The sequence below is a fragment of the Malaclemys terrapin genome, chromosome 2 (assembly GCF_027887155.1).
Source record: "Malaclemys terrapin pileata isolate rMalTer1 chromosome 2, rMalTer1.hap1, whole genome shotgun sequence".
NCBI classification, from domain to species: Eukaryota; Metazoa; Chordata; order Testudines; family Emydidae; genus Malaclemys; species Malaclemys terrapin.
This window is the reverse complement of record NC_071506.1, coordinates 77,972,308-77,990,827: the sequence shown is the minus strand read 5'-3', so window position 1 is coordinate 77,990,827 and position 18,520 is coordinate 77,972,308. Positions and strand designations below refer to the sequence as shown.

The following is an 18,520-nucleotide window of genomic DNA, read 5'->3' as shown; positions in this document are numbered from 1 at the left end:
ATCTATGGGTTAGTGAAAAGCTGCGATAGCTGCTAGATGGACCCTAAGAGAGCTTAGGGATAACCTTGATATTTAAGGGTCAAAGCATATTCTAGAATATGTGGAAGAGTTGCTGAAATTGGAGAGATTTGTTGGGATGTGCACCAAATCTGAAACCTGAACCACTTCTGCAGGTAAGTGCGTTGCATGAAGGACTTTCTACTGTGTAGTAGAACCTCTTGTACTTCCTTTGAGCATGACTTTCTAGGTGCTAGAACCACACAGGAACCATGCTTTGAGGTGGAGAATCCCCAAGTTGGGATGCAGGATATGCCCTTTGTCCTGTGAGATGAGGTGAGGAATGGTTGAAAGGGAGATCGGAGGGCACATTGTGAGCTGTATCAGGTAAAGGTATCGGGTCTGTCTTGGCCAAGTAGGAGCAAGCAGGAGACGTGAGCTCCCCCCCTTTTTATTTTTAACAGGACCTTCAGCAGTAGAAGAAATGCAGGAAAGGCAAAAGAAGGTCCTCGTCCCAGGGGAGAAGGAGAGCATCACCCAGAGAGTGCTGTCCCATCCCCGCTCTGGAGCAGTAGTGTGGACACTTCTTGTTCTGGTAAGTGGCAAACAGGTCTGTGGAAAGTGAGTACTGATGGGTGCATCTCCCACTCACGACTGTGCGGGAATTTGTGACTGAGGTTGTCCTCTGTTGAGTTTGGCATGCCTGGGAAGTAAGATATAGATAAGGTGATGTGGATAAGGTGCCCCTCTCTAGCAGCTGATGTAGTACATGCAGGCTATGTTGTCTGTTGTGATCTTTGTATGTGATCCTGCTATCAGCAGGAGGAAATGGCACAAGCTTTCCTGACCGCTCTCAGTTCAAGGAGATTGATGTGTAGGGATATCTCCGCACATGATCATTTGCTTTGTGTTGTGAGGCCCTTTAAATGAGTGCCCCATCCTATGAGTGATGCATCAGCGGTAAGGAGTGACGATGGTGACATCTGCAAGAAGGGGATCCCTTTGCATACATTGGCTGGGTTCTTCCACCAGTCCAAGGAGTTTTTGATCCTGGTAGGTGACAGGGGTTTGTCAAGATGGTCTCTGTTCGTTATGTAAACTGAAATGAACCATAGTTGGAGGCACTGCATGAGGAATCTAGCATGCAGTATCACCACTCTCCCCAATGCCATATGCCCCAACAGTTGGAGGCGGATCTGGCTGATACTTGAGGACTGCATTGAGCTGTATCTATGAGTGGGAGCCGGAATAGGAACCAGTGTTCAGGTAGGAAGCTGTGGTATTCAGGTCAGCCCCTCTGAATTCCTGGCATGAAGGTCAACTTCTGGATGTTAATCTGAAAGCCCAGTTCTGTAAACAAGTGTATCATGGTGTCAATGGCTCGACGAGTGATCAGGCTCTGAGGAAACAATAATTAAGATAAGGGTAAATCATTATTCCTTGCAAACGTAGATGAGTGGCTACGAATGAGATAACTTTGGAAAATACTCTCCGGGCTGATGAGAATGTGAAGGGGAGGACTCTGTATTGGTAATGGTCATGTCCCAGAATGAAACTGATAAATTGTCTGTTGAGGCCGTAGTATTGAAATATGAAATATGAAAGGTGTCCTGTAGGTCAAGGTTGAAAATCAGTCTCCCTATTCCAGTAATGGAATGATCATCAATAAGGTGACTATCTTGAACTTCTGAGCTTTGACAAACTTGTTGAGAAGTCTGAGGTCCAGTATAGGTCTCCAACCTCCCTTCCTTGGGTATTAGGAAGTAATGAGAGTAGAACCCTTGCCTTGAAGATGTTGAGGAACTGGTTCTATATCTCCTAACTGCAGGAGTCAATTTATCTCCTGTCATAGTAGACTCTTGTGAGACACATCCCTGAAGAGGGATGGGGAAGGGTGTTGTGGAGGGGGTAGAGAGGTGAAGTGGACGGAGTACCCGGAACGGACCCATCTGTCCAACATTATGGGTTCCCAGGCACTACAAAATGCTGCCAAATGGTGGCTAAATGGGTGCATAGTGATAGACAGCAGTGGGGAGTGGTCTTGTAGTGCCTTGACCTTCCTGTCAAAAGTAGTGCTTAGAGGCAGGGGGCTGGGTTGAAGATTGTGGACCGGATGGCTTATGTTTCAGGAATTTTCCATTTTTACTTTGTGGATCTTAATGGCATTGTGATGGGAATTGAGATACATAAGATCTGTATTGGGACTGAGCGCTAAATGTCTCTTTTGCCCCTCTGTGTAGATTCCCAGAGACCTGAGACTGGACCTGGAATCCTTCAAGGTGTGGAGGGAGGCGTCGGTCTTCTCAGTGAAGAGCTTCACACCCTTGAAGGGGAGGTCCTCCACTGTGGTCTGCAACTGTTTGGGAATCCTGACAAGTGGCACCATGATGCCCGTTTCATCACCACAGCCGTGGAGATGGAGATGGCTGCCATGTCGGCGGTGTCGAGGGCCAACTGCAGTGATGTTTTTGCCACCAGTTGTCCCTCCTGAATGATGGCCTTGAGGGATTCCTGATGACTCTCTTGCAACTTATCAATGAAGTCATTCAGGTTATTGTAATTCATGTAATCGTATTTTGCCGTAAGTGCCTGGTAATTGGCAATACAAAATTGTAATGTCACCAAGCAATATGTCTTCCAACCAAAGAGATCGAGGAGCTTCCAGTCCCTGACATAGGGTGTTGCCCTGGAATGATGTTGTGGCCACAAGAGTTTACAGCATCCACCATGATGAAATTGGGTGGTGAGGGTGAGAAAAGGAACTCTGATTCCTTTGCGGGGACATAATATTTCTTGTCTGCATGCTTGCAAGTCAGGGCTATGATGCCGGGGTTTGCCAAGCTAATTTAATGGACTCTACGATGGCTTCGTTGATTGGGAAGGTGATCTTCAAGGAGGATGAAGAGTGGAGGATATCAATGAGCTGATGATGTGTGTCCTTGATGTCCTCCAGTGGTATGTGGAGGGTATCCGCTACTCTTTTTGCCAGCTCCTGGAACAGACGGAAATCATCTGACATCAACGGTGGTGAAGGCATGAACTTTTTGTCTGGGGAAGAGGAGGATATGGCTTGGGGTGGGAGGTTACCTCCTCCTCCGTGTTCCCTTCTTGCTCCTAAAAAGCAACAGAGGGTCCTGTGGCACCTTTAAGACTAACAGAAGTATTGGGAGCATAAGCTTTCGTGGGTAAGAACCTCACTTCTTCAGATGCAAGTAATGGAAATCTCCAGAGGCAGGTATAAATCAGTGTGGAGATAATAAGGTTAGTTCAATCAGGGAGGGTGAGGTGCTCTGCTAGCAGTTGAGGTGTGAACACCAAGGGAGGAGAAACTGCTTCTGTAGTTGGATAGCCATTCACAGTCTTTGTTTAATCCTGATCTGATGGTGTCAAATTTGCAAATGAACTGGAGCTCAGCAGTTTCTCTTTGCAGTCTGGTCCTGAAGTTTTTTTGCTGTAAGATGGCTACCTTAAAGGTTTAATCTCCTGCCTCTGGAGATTTCCATTACTTGCATCTGAAGAAGTAAGGTTCTTACCCACGAAAGCTTATGCTCCCAATACTTCTGTTAGTCTCAAAGGTGCCACAGGACCCTCTGTTGCTTTTTACACGGCTAACACGGCTACCCCTCTGATACTTGACTTCTTGCTCCTGTTTCCTGAGGATCTGATGCCCTTGATTCTGTGACCGAAGGAGCATGCCTGGAGGGTTGTCAGATGATGCTTGAAGCTTGTGATGTAGGATGTGTGTGCCACCCAAGAGACCCAGTATGGCCATTGTGGTGGCTTAAGGCCTGGTGGAAGTGCCCATGGGTGGCTATATCAAGATGGTGAGACACTATTCAAAGAAGAAGTAGGAGATACCAGTTCAATTCCCCATTCTGCCTGATGCGGGATTTGAACAGGGATATCCCACCTCTCATGGGTGTACCCTGGGCTATTGGCTTGCGTGGAGCTCTCTCACTGCCTCCTTTTGGCATCTAAAGCATCCAAATTCCTTTGGGGACCAGGCCACAAAGCTCCTTCATTTGAACCCATAGCTAAAACCACTGAAATAGCTGGTGGGGCAACACGGGCTGAAGAGAGAGTAAGTAAAGACAGAGACACACACATTTACATACTCTTCGTATCAGTTGCAAACACCACTATCCTTCAGCTTTCTTGGTTCCTTTCATGACGACTTTATTATGTAACCAGAATGGTCTTGTTTTGTTTGTTCCTGTTGGCGTTTACATTGGAAAAGTCAGGTCTTTACCACCCTCCTTTTTGCTGGAGGACATCGGCAAGATCCTTGAAGTATCTGCATGGTAACATGACAGGAGAGAGAAACCTGAACTGCAGCTCATGTCCTAGCCTCCAAGGCCCCAATTCACTTGAGCATGTGCGTAACTTTCAGCTTATGCCCATGTGCTCGAGTGCCTGCTGGAATGGGGTCCAACTGGTGGCTCAGGTGACATATCTCAGCCAGATAGAGCTCCAAGATCTTGCAGTATTCTTCCAGTCATAAAGACAGAAATGAGCACCTAAAAAAGGTAAATTAATCACGTAATGAAAGAAGTTGAAACTCTGGGTTTTACATCAGATAGCAGCGCTAAAAGGCTTCTTTTTGTTTGGCTGCTTCAGAATTCACCCTTAAAATAACCCGTTGAGTAAATCGCCCCCTATTACTGCTGTATCCAATATATGCCAGTAACGTTTTTAGAGTAATCAACCTAGCAGAAAAACTTTGCTTGGTTTCATACCTCCTTTATATAATACTATCAGTAATGACTGCTTTAGAAGTGAACATAATTTTGATTATCTGGCCATTACTTTTGGTTTCTGGAGCTCAGAGACAGCTGGATTTTTATAAGCTCACCCTGCTGTATTGAAGATAACAAATGCAATACAATAATCAAACTTCTGTAACATGGAACACAGAAGGGGTGTGCCTATAGAGCTATCTATCTATATATACACACACACACCACCTTCAAGGAATCTTATCTTCAGAGGGAGGGATATAAAAATAATTTGCACAATGCTCCTATTCATTATTCATACCCAGAGCAAAATTTGTTTCTTTCAGTATCAATATTTAGGCTATGCATTAGGGAGTGAACAATTTAAAGGTAATTTCATTAAATTATATAAATTTATACCGCCATGAGGCTTACTAAAGCCTGTGTTAATAAAAATCATAGCATTACAAGAATACTACATTTAAAAAACATAAAAATAACCCAGTGAAGATGGTGGAATAGGAAAAAAAAATACTAAACTGAAAGAAGAAATCACACTAAATCCTAGAAGAAACATAATTTGATGCATCACATTAAAAAAATTAAAAGACACGGACAACTTGGTTTATTTACAAAGGACCTGAGAATAAAAATAAAAGTACTTGTAATCAAAGGGAAGGAAGAAAATAAAAATACAAAGTCAGGCTTGCCAGGAAAAGATAAGGAAAGTAAAAAAGCAGAATGAGTTAATGAAAAGGGTTTTACAAATATGAAAGCAGAGAAAAATAAAAATGACTAGAGAGAAATATCATGTGTTACTAAGGGAGAAGAGAAAAAAATCTATTATTCTAAAATGCTTTTAAAAAAATCAACATTTAACAAGGAAAAAATAAATCAAGGATACAGGCAACAAGAAAATAATTGATTTTGTCCATGTAGCTGTTGATTAAAAAGCCACTATGGGAATATTGGGACGTATGGAATATGTAAAAGTGTCAGCAAATCTGAATGTGATGCATCCTGGTGGTAAGAAGGAGGTGGCCTCTGAAAGGAGGGATTAAAGAGGTGCAGCAGTTATACACCATTCTGGGTTCTCCCCAAACCCCAGGAGTTCACTTTATTCATGTCCTCCACAGATGGAACTACAGAAGGGGCATTCCAGAGTATGTGGGCAGAGCACATGTCTAGTGTCTCATCCAGATTATTCCTACCAGGGGGCTCTATAGGAAGTTACTGGGTGAGTTTAAGGGCTCGTATTAATGCTGTTTTTGCGACATCAGTGTATGTCTTTGTGTGACAAAAAAATAAATAAAAATAAAATAGCATCTAAATAAGGCTCCAGCATTGAAGGGAGTCAAGAAGTTGCTTTACTGAATTACTGGCAATTGCTCTACAATATTCTTACCAGGCACAGAAATCTACAGAGGTACCAGTATATAGGAAGAAAAGTAATTTGTGGTGCTAAACTTCAAAAAAGGAAGACTGTTATCCTGACAATTACCATCTGCCTTCAGCGTAATACAGAGGAGGAGAGGAGTCTTTGCAGAGAAGTCTTTGAACCCCTTATCACATGGAAAGTGGCCCCATGTCAGCCTGAAATAGGCCACTATGGAAGAGGCGGGCCAGTGTAGGGGGCTGCTGGATTGATACTTATTCAGATCAAGTTGACCAAAACAGAATGGGTGTGCAAAGGGTTAATGCCCCTTATTCCAGTTTATATACTAGACAAGCGATGATGGACATTTCTGAGTCCCTGTAGCATGTGCATAGGCTGGAAAGGTATATTCTGCTTTCCCTTACCACCCCCACCCCTACTCACCTCCCCACTGGGCTGTGTGTGGTGTTTGTGTGTGTAAGGGTGAATTCCATCCTGTTATAACTGCTTATATTGTAGCAAACCCAGTTAGGATAAGATCCTCATTGTTCTAGGCCCCATACAAAGACATAGGAAGGCATGGTCCCTGCCTGAAAGAGTTTGTAATCTAAGAAGACATGATAAATGGATGTAACAAACAAGGGGGCAGGGGGAATGGGTAAGCGAGGCCAAGGGTAGTGCTATGAATAGATAGCTGTGTAAGCCATAGGCTACAATATGCATGACTTGATAGTTCTGAGATTCTGAAAACTGTATAAATATATGAATATACATTATTAAATATTGGCACAACCCCTGATCCGTTACTATGTAGATCACCAGAACCAGGCGCAGTACAGGGTACGAATTTGGAAAGAAGAAATCATACCAAAGCTGATCACCTTTGACAGAATTACAAAATGAGCAGATGTGGGAAATACCATCATTGAATCTGGCATTTCAGAGTGACGCTAAATTGTATTTGACAAATTCATTCTAAGTGGCTTAGATACAATGGGTGAGTTCACTACTGGGCAAAAGAACGGTCAATTAAGTGCCTTCATTTTCCATTCCCAGCCAATCTAGGTCAGCCTGACAGTTATGAGGTAAGATTCCATCTGCCCACCCAGAATAGGACCCATTACCCACCTTTTGTTCCTAAGATAAGGCACGTGAGTGCTTCACCTAGATCTCCTGAATAAAGTAGAGTGGTTTGAGAGTCTGAAAGGAATCTGCATCCAATTCTCAGAAGACTGCTGCATAGGACCATTGACGTGTGAATAAGAGGGTGCAAATATAGATATTCTTTTGTCTGGGCGAGGGATTCTGGGGCCCCAGAAACAGAAAAATAAAGAACACAAAAGAAAACAAACCAGCCAACCTCCTGAGCAATAGTTGATTTCACATGGCTCTCAACACCAAAGCAACTGTGCTGCCCTTGAACTGAAACAGGTGAAGTAAGAGAAAATAAGCAGCTAAAATGTTTTCATCTACAATGAATAGAGAAACATTGCCTCCCCTCAAACTAGTGCAATTCAAGCATTAAGTTAAACATTTCTTTTGGCTTAAAATGTAGTTATAAACATTTTATAAAAGTAATGCCAGACAAAGGAACTGGGGGTGGGTGGGAAATAGTTCAGGTTGTAAGTGTTTAGCACTTACCATCTTGCCAGTACAGATTTATAGAGTACTTATGATTCAGAAGGAACCCAAAGCACTTTCAGTTACTGCACTGCCACTAGCTGGATCAGCATCTGCTCTGGTGAAACCTGCAGGAGGTGGCTAAGGGATCCCTTCATGTAGATTCTGCCATGTCATTCTGTTGGTATGTGATAGGCACATAATTTTCTCCTTTATGGACTAAGCAGCTGAGTTCATCTCCAAGCCCTAAGGACCTCAGATGATCCAACGGAAACCAGATCCATCCATACACAGGCACTGTGTATCCATGTTGGCTTTGTGTCCCCACTGATCACACCATGGCAATGTGTCTCTAATGGATCCATGCTACAACGGACTCCATTTTAAGAGACTAGCCATTGTGGAGAGGCTGACATGGGGAAGATGACTTTTTGCCAGAAATTTTCAAAGGATATGGAGTGTGTGTGTATAGGGGGAAACATATGTTCTTCAGCTGCAAACCCACCACCAAAAATGAGGCTGCCAATTCTCATCTTCCCAGATCCCAAGGGCCTGGAGGAAGGGGTGGTGCTAGAGAGATGGCTGACCAACTCCCCTTCTGCAGATAAGTCACAGATCATGGAGATCCCTGCATGAAATATGGGAACATAATCTACCACTATGCTTTTAGGGAGGGAAGAATAAGCTTGAAGTTCAGGGGAAATATAAGCAGACAAAACAGTGTCAATACAAATTTGTCTTGTAAAATATGTTATGAAATCTTCAATGGCCATAAGTGCCAGGACCTTTCTTTTGTTCAGTAGACAGAGCAATGAGTTTTAGATCCATTACTGCTAGATTCCAAAGTAACTCTAGATTGAATTGTGTGATTACTCTGATCAAGATAAATGGATATATCTCTTCTGAATGGATGGATGTAACTCCTATTGCTGTTCGTAAGAGCTCTGCATTCAGAAAGAGAAGATGGCCATCATATTCCAAAAGAACAATGTGATACCGAATAGTTGTAGTGTAGCAGGTTGGGCATTCTTCACATTTCCCCCTCTTCTCGTATTTAATGTAGACAGGGTGAACATCTTCGACTGACCTTTCCATTTCTTAGCTACTTGGAAAAGCAGCAAAAAAATTGGCTACTATAATTAAATACATTTCTGCGTAAATTACAGCTGCTGGGGAAGCAATGAAGACTGCTGTATGTTAATAGGGGCCTTTTGCCTACCTGTATCATTTGCATGTATAAATCTAGCTTCCTAACACATGACAACTTTGCTCACTTACGCACACACAATCATGTCTTCATTTGCTCATTTTTAACTGTTTATACATCTTTCCTCATCTCTAAGTAATAAATATACACACATTTTTAATAAAGGAAAAAGCTCATTGCTAACTTTCCCACTTTATTTAAAAATTAGACATTCAGAGTTAGTTATGATTAATTACAAATATACAAAACATCTAAATAAAATAGCATGGGATGTGGAGACACTAAAGGGATCCACTCTGATCCCATTCACATCTATGCCAAATTTTTCATTGATTTCAATGTCAGCAAGATTGGGCCATAAAATGAACAGGTTCATGAGGAGCCCATTTAAGAAAGTACATAGTCTGATACTCCCAGAGACATAGGACAGGCTAAAAATAAAGCGCCGTTCTACACCGTTAGAACTTGTGTCCAAATCCTGTGAAGAACCTGGGAACACAGGAAATGTGTATAGAAAGCAATGGGGCTGAAGAACAGAATCCTTAGCCTCTAGATGTAAATGTGTGGGGACCCATAGGCTATGTCCTATTGACCTGTACCAGAGCAGAGACAGCTGCCACACTATCTAAGGGAAATGGAGACCTCCACTGCTTGACTCTCTCAGCACACAGAGAAAATGTGACGTTTCTGCTAAGGTGCTTTTCAGAATTTGGCCCTTAATGTCTGAAAAAGTATGGATTAAAAATGGGCAGCGAGTAAATGAATTTCTGTGCCTACTACATTTATTTGATTTGTAAATCAATCGTTAGGTTCTAAGTTTACCTAGTAATTATTACCTACAAATAGTACTTTTTACAAATATCATTATTCTACTGATAAAACCGTATGATTTTAAGGAACAATTTGAAGGGCTTGATCTCACTCGTATGGGGAGTATGGACGCGGACTTCAACATAAGCAGGGTTAGGCATTGGGTGATTTGCCAGGAACTGCAAAGCCCTTCCAACCTATTATAATTATATAACCAGTATCAGAATCATCCCATTATTAAACCAGAAAGTATTCAGAGAGCATGCCAATTTGATTCTTTGGAAAACGTATGGTAAAACTAAAGAGCCATCCATTCATTTCAAATGAGAGTTCTGAAGGTTTTGCCTTAATAGTAACACCACAGCCTATTCCTATTTCATTTTGGCACTTTGCTTCCAAACTTATAACAAAATTCAGACTTTCTTCTAGCCTACATATAATTTATTCACAGATCATGTGAACTGAATGATGAAAAACTGCACACACTTTTTCACTATTATTCAATGAAGCTTTAGTATTCTGTATTTTTTTTTGCTAGAGTCAGAGCTGCTCAAGTGCAAAAGAAGTCCAAACCAGCCACCAGATCCAAAATTAGCATTTTATTCAGAACGTTGGGGTCAGAGGTGTATCATTTATATTCTGGTACACAATACAGAGGCAAAGCTGTTGTCAGAAATCTCTTCAGTTCAAAAGCTCCTTTTTCCAACATACTGTATATTTACTAGTACCACCAGTATCAGGCCACCCCTGTCTTCTTTTTGGTACAAATTATGTAAAACGTTTGTGCTAAGAACTTTTCTCCCTCCCCAAACCAAAAAAATTAAAATAAAAAATAAAAAATAAAATTGAGTACTCTAACTACAGTTCAACAATTGAATCAATGTCACTTGTTTGCAACCTGTTTTGTAAATACTTTATCCATAACGAAAGATATAAACATGCAAAAACCTGAATCCATAGTCCAAATAATACATACACATGTTCTGAAGTTTCTGCACTTCCCAATAGACTATGCCAATAAAACATTATGTACACATACCATTTTTACAGTGAAGTGGGAAAAAAACAGTACCAGAAATTTTTAAAAAAAGTGTACATGGATTAAGACCAAAATGTGCCTAACATTCTACCATAAGAAAAAAAAAATCAATTCTGCTACAAACTGGTGATATGAAAACTCCCTTTATTTGCAACCAGCTGCATAAGTTTTAGAATTTTAGTGAAAAAAACCCTAACATCTAAAACTAGAAGTAATGTACATTTTTTCAATCTCATGGTCATCTCCCCCAGATAATAAAATGGCTCCATGAGGGGTTTTTTTGTTTGTTTTTAAAATTTCCTTATTTTAATAAAAGCAATGCAATGTAACAAAAGCATGTTGAAGCATACTGTGATTTAATTTACTCCTCCCCACCCCAACATATTTTGTCTCTTTAATGCATCATTTCAGAAATCAGTACCATTAAAGCCTTAAACATAAAACTAATTCCGATCTGTAAAAGGTACAAAAAGGCACATAAAATCCCAGTGCTTCTGTACTGTAAAATTCAAGTGTAACTGAGCTCAATATTTTTTTCCAAACAGCATTGGATTACTGATATTCCGACTGAGCCCAAATTGGTTTGCAGCCTATGCCAAAGCCTTCAGCAAGCACTTGTGCTAGTAGACTACAAAGTTAAAGCCTAGCTTCTGTATGCTTTTTGGGAATATCAGTTGAAATGTTTGTACTTGTCCAAAAACAAAGTTCACTTTGAAGTTCAGTCATCACCTCCACCATACATATCAGCAAGTTTCTTGAAACGTGGGCCCCAGTCATTTAGGTAGTCATAGTCTTGCTCACCACCACTACTTGAGGAGTTAAGAGAGCTCAAAGATCCAGCAGTGGAGCCACTACCTTCATAGTCAAAGACTAGGAGGGAGTCATATGGTGGGGCTGTAGGGTCATTGTCAGCTGCTTTAAGTCCCTGAAATAAGGAGAAAAGAAGAAAGACAAAATTCTATATGTGATACAGAGAGCAAAAATGTAACAGGAATATCTCAATTCTATCACATCCACTGCAAGCTGAGAAAACCAGATTCTTGCTCTTATCCATTTCCTCAGATTTCAACTAATGAAACAGCATTCATATTTTTGAAACTTCAAAAATATTAAGTAATGAGTCTTCTGTTCTTATGGTCAAGTTTCCAGCATTAGCCGATTTTGAATTTAACTGAACATATGGTTACACATCTTTAGAGAACATTATTATTACTGTTATTTCTATTGCAGTAGCATCCAAATAGGGATTAGGTGCTGTACAAACCAGTATAGACATTCCCTGAGCCAGAGAGCTCATAATCTAAGATATACAATAGGGACCATCACTTGAAGAAGAACTAAGATATGGACAGGTTTCAGAGTAGCAGCCGTGTTAGTCTGTTCCCACCTGTTCATGCTCTCTGTATGTGTGTATATATATATCTCCTCAATATTTATTCCACTCTATATGCATCCGAAGAAGTTGGCTGTAGTCCACAAAAGCTTATGCTCTAATAAATTTGTTAGTCTCTAAGGTGCCACAAGTACTCCTGTTCTTCTTAAGATATGGACAGTTTATGATAACATGAACAAAACCACAAACCATTGGAATCAGGGGTTTGAAGGGGAAAGAAAGGAAAGATTATAGGACAGACAAGCGTGTTTGTACAGATAACTTACAACAGCGGTCTCAATGGTCCCCACCTGACCACACTGAAAGACAGTAGGCCTTTGGTTAATCTGCACATGCCAGAAGACACTGGTATCGCCATAAATAAATAATTGGGAGATATTTAACTTCACTCCTGCTCCCTAGTTTGCAGCATTCAGGTCACCTACCTCTAAGCCCCACCATGAGGAAGAGAGCATTAATACATAATGGCCTAGGCTTTATGAGTTTTACAGTGACCATACACGAACTCTCGTGCATTAGTTCACAAGTGCAAATAATAAATTTCACAAGAGATCAAAGCTACATGATAAAAATCTAGACACGCGTTAATGTTTTTTTTCAATTATTACTTTCTAGTGATTGTAACCTTTGTTTCAAATTCTTCAATCTATCAGACAGCCAAAAGACAATCCATAATTTTAAAATTCCGCTTCTAAGGCTGAGCAACATAAACCAAAGTAACCCAGCACCCTGGGTGTCACCATAATTATCAATGGAGCTTGAAGGTTTGGTGAAGAAGTAGGAATAAGACAGATCTGGCAAATATAACAGCCTGGGTTTGCTTTGTTGGTGGGGCTTATTTCAAGGCAGGGATAGCAGACAGCTGTTGCCAATCTCATTTTGGAGGGATGACAATATTTCATTTTCTGAGGACATTTTGAAATAAATACAAAGCTGGACATGACTTATGTTTTCTTTTGTGGATGAAGGATTTCAGTTATCAACATCCTGAAGATGATTTAGAAGATCACTTCTATAGCTTGTCCTGAGGAAGTAAGTGACTTGAATTTCACTTTCAGGGGAAGGCCTGAAGGGTTTGGAGCACATCCCAGAATTCGGCTTTTAATGAGAGACTGTATTTTGGTGAAACAATTTGATGCGTTAAAGGACAGATGTCATGGCCACCCATATCTGCCAACCAAGTAGAGAGCCAGAATGCTCCATGACTTTTACAGCAGGGCTTCTCAGCCCACAGGATACATCTTCAAATGAGCTGCAAGCAGAAGCGGATGAAGGTCTCCAACCCTAGGCCAGAACAAGTGGTGGTCCCCGTGCCAGAACTGTGGCCCGCCCCACCCCTTCTGCCTGTGGCCCTGCCAACAGCCCCACCCCATTCCATCCCTTTCCCCTGCAGCCCTGCCCCTGTTTTGCCCACAGTCCCACCCAATTCTACCCCCCCCCCCACTGTGGCCCCAAGACCAGAGAAGCTCTGTCCCCCTGCCATAGCCTAGGGGCCGCTGTGGGGAGAGATAGTGTTGAGTGACTACAAAGAAACTTGGGATTTAGAGGGTCATGGTGTAACCATGGGAGAGCATGGTTACATGCCTGACACTTCTCCTCAGCAGCTAGTGGGTGGGGGATTAACAGAGCCATTGCTGAGAAGGACTACAGCCAAAGCACTCCTCCCTTGAAGCAAGGCAGAGTAGGGAAGGAAATCTCTCTTTCTCCCCTGCTCTCTCTCCGAAACAATTCTTTCCTTCTGCTCCCCGAACCATCTTCTTACCCAGGTTTAAGCCTAAAAGCTCCATCTGGCCTTACAGATTTTAAAATGTTAAATTAGCTCCCTTTGCTAGAATCTCAGAGATAATGAAAGGAATGGCCACAAAGGCTCAACAAAGAGGGTTGAAGTCTGGAAGACAATATAAATAGAGTTACCATCCTCAGGGGTTTTCAACCCTGCAGTTTCTTCCACTGGATGTGCAGAATTTTTTCAAAGCCTTCAGCTGAAGTATCTACTTTGGCAGCCACTGTCCACAGACAAATTGTCAGCCAAACTGCCATAAGGCTTAGTGAAGAATTTAAGAGTGAGGGCCCAGTCAAGCCTCTCACTCTTAAATTAGCACTTAAAAATTTCTCTGAGAACAGCTTCCTGACAAAACAGATTATCTGCAAGATTGAGTATTTCCTTGGAGATTATCCCTTTTCAGTAAAATTCATTCAATATGGTTTGACATGGCATGTTGTAGGTCTAATCATGTGACGTAACAGTCTATTGCATGGACATTGATTTTTCTAGAAAACACCCCGGTATCGCTAAATCAGTTAATCAGGCCACATGTCACATATGCATAGGAAAAGAAACACCAGTGAAACTATGCGCCTGATTCTCTTCTGCCTTGTGTAACCATTCATAAATATGTAAAATGAGAGTACAGTGCTACCAATGTGATTTAATAGCATGTTTTGCCCCCTTTGCCTGGGTGTACATGACTACACAAGGCAGCAGAGAATCTGGCTCAGGATATTTAGTTTTTGTATATTTATGATACTAATAACCTCAGCCAAGAACATTTCTAGAATTTAAATAAATGCTTTGGGTTGTACAACGTCACTGAGCTGGTAATTAGTAGCCAGCACTCCAGTCATCTTTTCGAATTACCTAACCAGGATAATTGGTACCCTTTGTTATATTTCTTTTCTGAGTTTTCTATCCTGATAGCTGTAATAAGGACAAATGAGTCCATCATCCTAAATGTCTGTAGCTGGAGTGCAATGTCTTATCTGGTCCAACTTCAAAACTCTAGTCTTTTTTGTTCATTTCTGCTCTTGAAACAGAAACACAATTTTACTTACTGAACTATATATAGCTGCGTCTACATTGTTGAATGTTCTTCCTTTCAGTCAGTCCCTTAAGCTTGCTCGGGGCTACGGATCCCATCCTTTTGGATGTAGGTAACAGGGAAGGAAGAGAAGTCCTGCTTCAGCTGAAGAGATTATGTGGAAAGTATCAAAGCTATCTTGTAAAAGCCATTCACAATGCTGGCCTGGAGCAGAAATTCTGGAGCTATTCCTATAGTTTTCACAGTTGATCCACTCTCAGGATGGCCAGCTTGTGAATCTGACTCTGGGATACTAGCTTAATTGGTATCTGTAAATAAAAATAGTTTTCCCATGCAACAGTAGAAGTTCTGCCAGGCATTAGCCATCTACAGCATGAAGCTAGGCTTACAGACTGAACAATCTCTTATTATTTTCAAGTTGGTACTTGGATTTTCCTGGTTCAGCATCCATTGCTGGCAGTGGATGAAATAAAACTGTTGCTGTGCCATTGAGTTTACAGGATAGAACGACAATGAAAAATTCACTGTTCCAGAGGCTGTACTTAATGGGCAAACTGTTTCCTTGAGAAAAGGTACCAAGAGGCAGCATTATGGAGATATCAACATGGTTAAACTTAAGTTGACAATTGCACTTAAAGCAAGGTTAAAAATCTCTCTATTTCATCTTCTAATGCTCCAAATTTAATCACAGTAACTCTTGGAAGGACAAGTGAATTTCCCACAATATATCCTTGGCAAAATATTTACTACATTTTACAGAGGAAATTTAAAATGAGACAATTTCACCTTCCTAGTTCTTTATCGGATTTGAGAGATGTGTTTGGTGGTGCTGGGAGGGGGATTGGGAATAAGGAAGGGAAACCTAAGGGTTATATGAACAATTGTGACAATCTAAGAGTTGGCTTTTGAAGAGAGAGCACATTGAAGGGCTCCATCTTGCAAAGACCTTAACACCATCAACAACAATATTACTTCAAAATGAGTGGAGGGTCCGCTGCATCTCATGGGATAGGGCCTATGGTTTGTGATTTACATTTAATTTACCTCAGGCTATGTCCTGTGTTGATTAGAAATAGAGCTTTAGCCTCAAGCTCTCTACCATAATACAATTTCTTCAAGATGATTTAGTTGGTGTTGGCCCTGCTTTGAGCAGGGGGTTGGACTAGATGACCTCCTGAGGTCTCTTCCAACTTATTCTATGATTCTAAGATTTCTGTTCAGGGACAGTTGACTCTTGAAAATGTACTGTTAGATTGAATAAAGCTATTGCAACGTATGCTTAATTTACACTGGTATGCAAATCCTCAAGTATTCTAAGTGTTAATAATGTTCCACTTTTTAAAAACTCAAAATAGAATGCTGAATGTCTACAGAGGATTCCTAATAACACATGACTTATCTTACCAACTTGTTTGTACACTGGACTGGAAGAAAAGGAGTTTTTTCCTTAAAATTAGAGACTCATCTATCCACTGAAACAGACAAAGCAAGCAAGTCCCTGTGGTATTTTTTGTTTATGCCCGCAAACCATATTATAACTGTAAGTCACAACTGGAATTCTTTTCTTTTTGGAAAGTGGTTATCTATTAAGCATAACTGTTTTAATATTTTCAAAATGCTTGAATATTTTAACAGCATTGCATATTTTAACAGTTGTTTTCAACTGACAAGTCATTAGGATGGTACAGCATACTCAGTTACATATTCCTCATCAAGTTAGGTAGATTTCCTTGCGTATTACTTGAGTAATTTGGACCATCTCAAAAAAGATACATTAGAAATGGAAAACATACAGAGAAGGGCAACAAAAATGATTAAGGGGGTGGGAAATCTTTCATATGAGGAGAGATTAAAAAGACTAGGACTGTTCAGCTTGGAAAAGAGATGGCTAAAGGTGATATGATAAAGGTCTATCAAATCAAGACTGGTGTGGAGAAAGTTAATAAGGAAGTATTATTTACTCCTTCTCATAACACAAGAACCAGGGGTCACCCAATGAAATTAATAGGCCACAGGTTTAAAACAAACAAAAGGAAGAATTTCTTCTCACAATGCACAGTCAACCTGTGGAACTTGTTGCCAGAGGATGTTCTGAAGGCCTGAACTGTAACAGGGTTCAAAAAAAGAAATAGATAGGTCCATTAATGACTACGAGCCAGGGTGGGCAAGGATACAACCTCATGCTCTAAATTAATGGAGATACTCTATCTCCTAGAACTGGAAGGGACCAGGTCATCCAGTCCAGCCCCCTGCCTTCATTAGCAGGACCAAGTACTGATTTTGCCCCAGATCCCTAAATGGCCCCCTCAAAGATTGAACTCACAACCCTAGGTTTAGCAGGCCAATGCTCAAACCACTGAGCTATCTCTCCAGAGGCTCTGGATAGCCCTAGCCTCTGACTGCCAGAAGCTGGGAGTGGATGACAGGGGATGGATCACTCAATGATTATTCTGTTCCTTCCCTCTGAAGCACCTGGCATTGGCCACTGTCAGAAGACAGGATACTGGGCTAGATGGGCCATTGGTCTGATCGAGTATGGCCGTTCTTATGACTAGGAATCTATGCCCTTGCACTACCTGCATTTTTATAAGATTCTCGGAGCATACGGTAGAATGAAAGGAAGAGGCTTGTACAGCAAATGCACATTACAAAGTTCCATTCCAAAGACCTTTTTTAGGTGCTGGTAGGGATAAAAGGACTGCATTGCCAATTCTGGTAAAGACAGTTCAAGCTCTTTTGCATTCTTTGCTGCTAATTTCTCTAGCATTTCTCCCAACAGCTTTTCACCTGTGACTTGGATGTGCAGAGTACCCACTTTGATGACTGTCTGCTGTCCATTGATGTAGGCACAGCTTCCTTGTAGCCACTGAGTTAGAGACCTTGTTTTTGAAGCAAATCACATTAAGGCCAATAATTTACATAAACATTGGTTGGACCTGTTCAAAATCTGAACCCAGTCAAATTCGCACCAAGTGAGAATCATTCTCTGAGGCCAATAAGCCACCAGGTTACCACAAATATATTTTCCTGAACAATGACAAGGAATCCTTTTGATCCTTAGATCCACAGTTGCTGATCCTGCAATGTCTGTGATTGCTGCCACAATCTACATGGCTGGTGATGAGGGCTTCAAAGAACTCCCCACAAGGTGTCTTTTGTCTTAAAGTCTTAGTGATTTTTTGTATAAGTCTGTGTGAGGCTACTCCTCTTCTGACTTTAGGGACCTGTGGTAGTTCATGTAAATGTATGAGATTTTTATGATTCTATTTAACATTTTAATTTTAACTGGGACTGCCCATTTGGATCCTCCCGTGTCCTCCAAGGAGGAAAGTAGGTGAAACATCTAATTTTGTTTGGTGGGAAGATATTTCTCTTTAGTTTTGGGACCTTCTTCTTTCATTTTGCCAGGTTTACTGCCTTGCAGCTGTAGTATTAAAGCACTTGGGGGAAAACCTGAGTGTATGGCTCTCCAGGTCATCACCGGATGCAGAGAGTTTGCCCTCCTCAGAAGCACGGCCATCAGGAAAAGGGAACTCTTTCGTCAT

General features: G+C 41.2%; 1 protein-coding gene across 1 annotated transcript in view; it reads right to left on the bottom strand.

Moving 5' to 3' along the window:
* Positions 1 to 10,308: 10,308 nt before the first annotated feature.
* The window catches only part of CDH2 (cadherin 2), a 190,446-nt gene continuing 182,234 nt past the window's right edge, over positions 10,309 to 18,520 (bottom strand). The window contains exon 16 of the mRNA XM_054019127.1: positions 10,309 to 11,688. Coding sequence (XP_053875102.1) covers positions 11,482 to 11,688 — 207 coding nt within the window. The 3' untranslated portion in view covers positions 10,309 to 11,481. The remainder of the gene's footprint in view (positions 11,689 to 18,520) is intronic.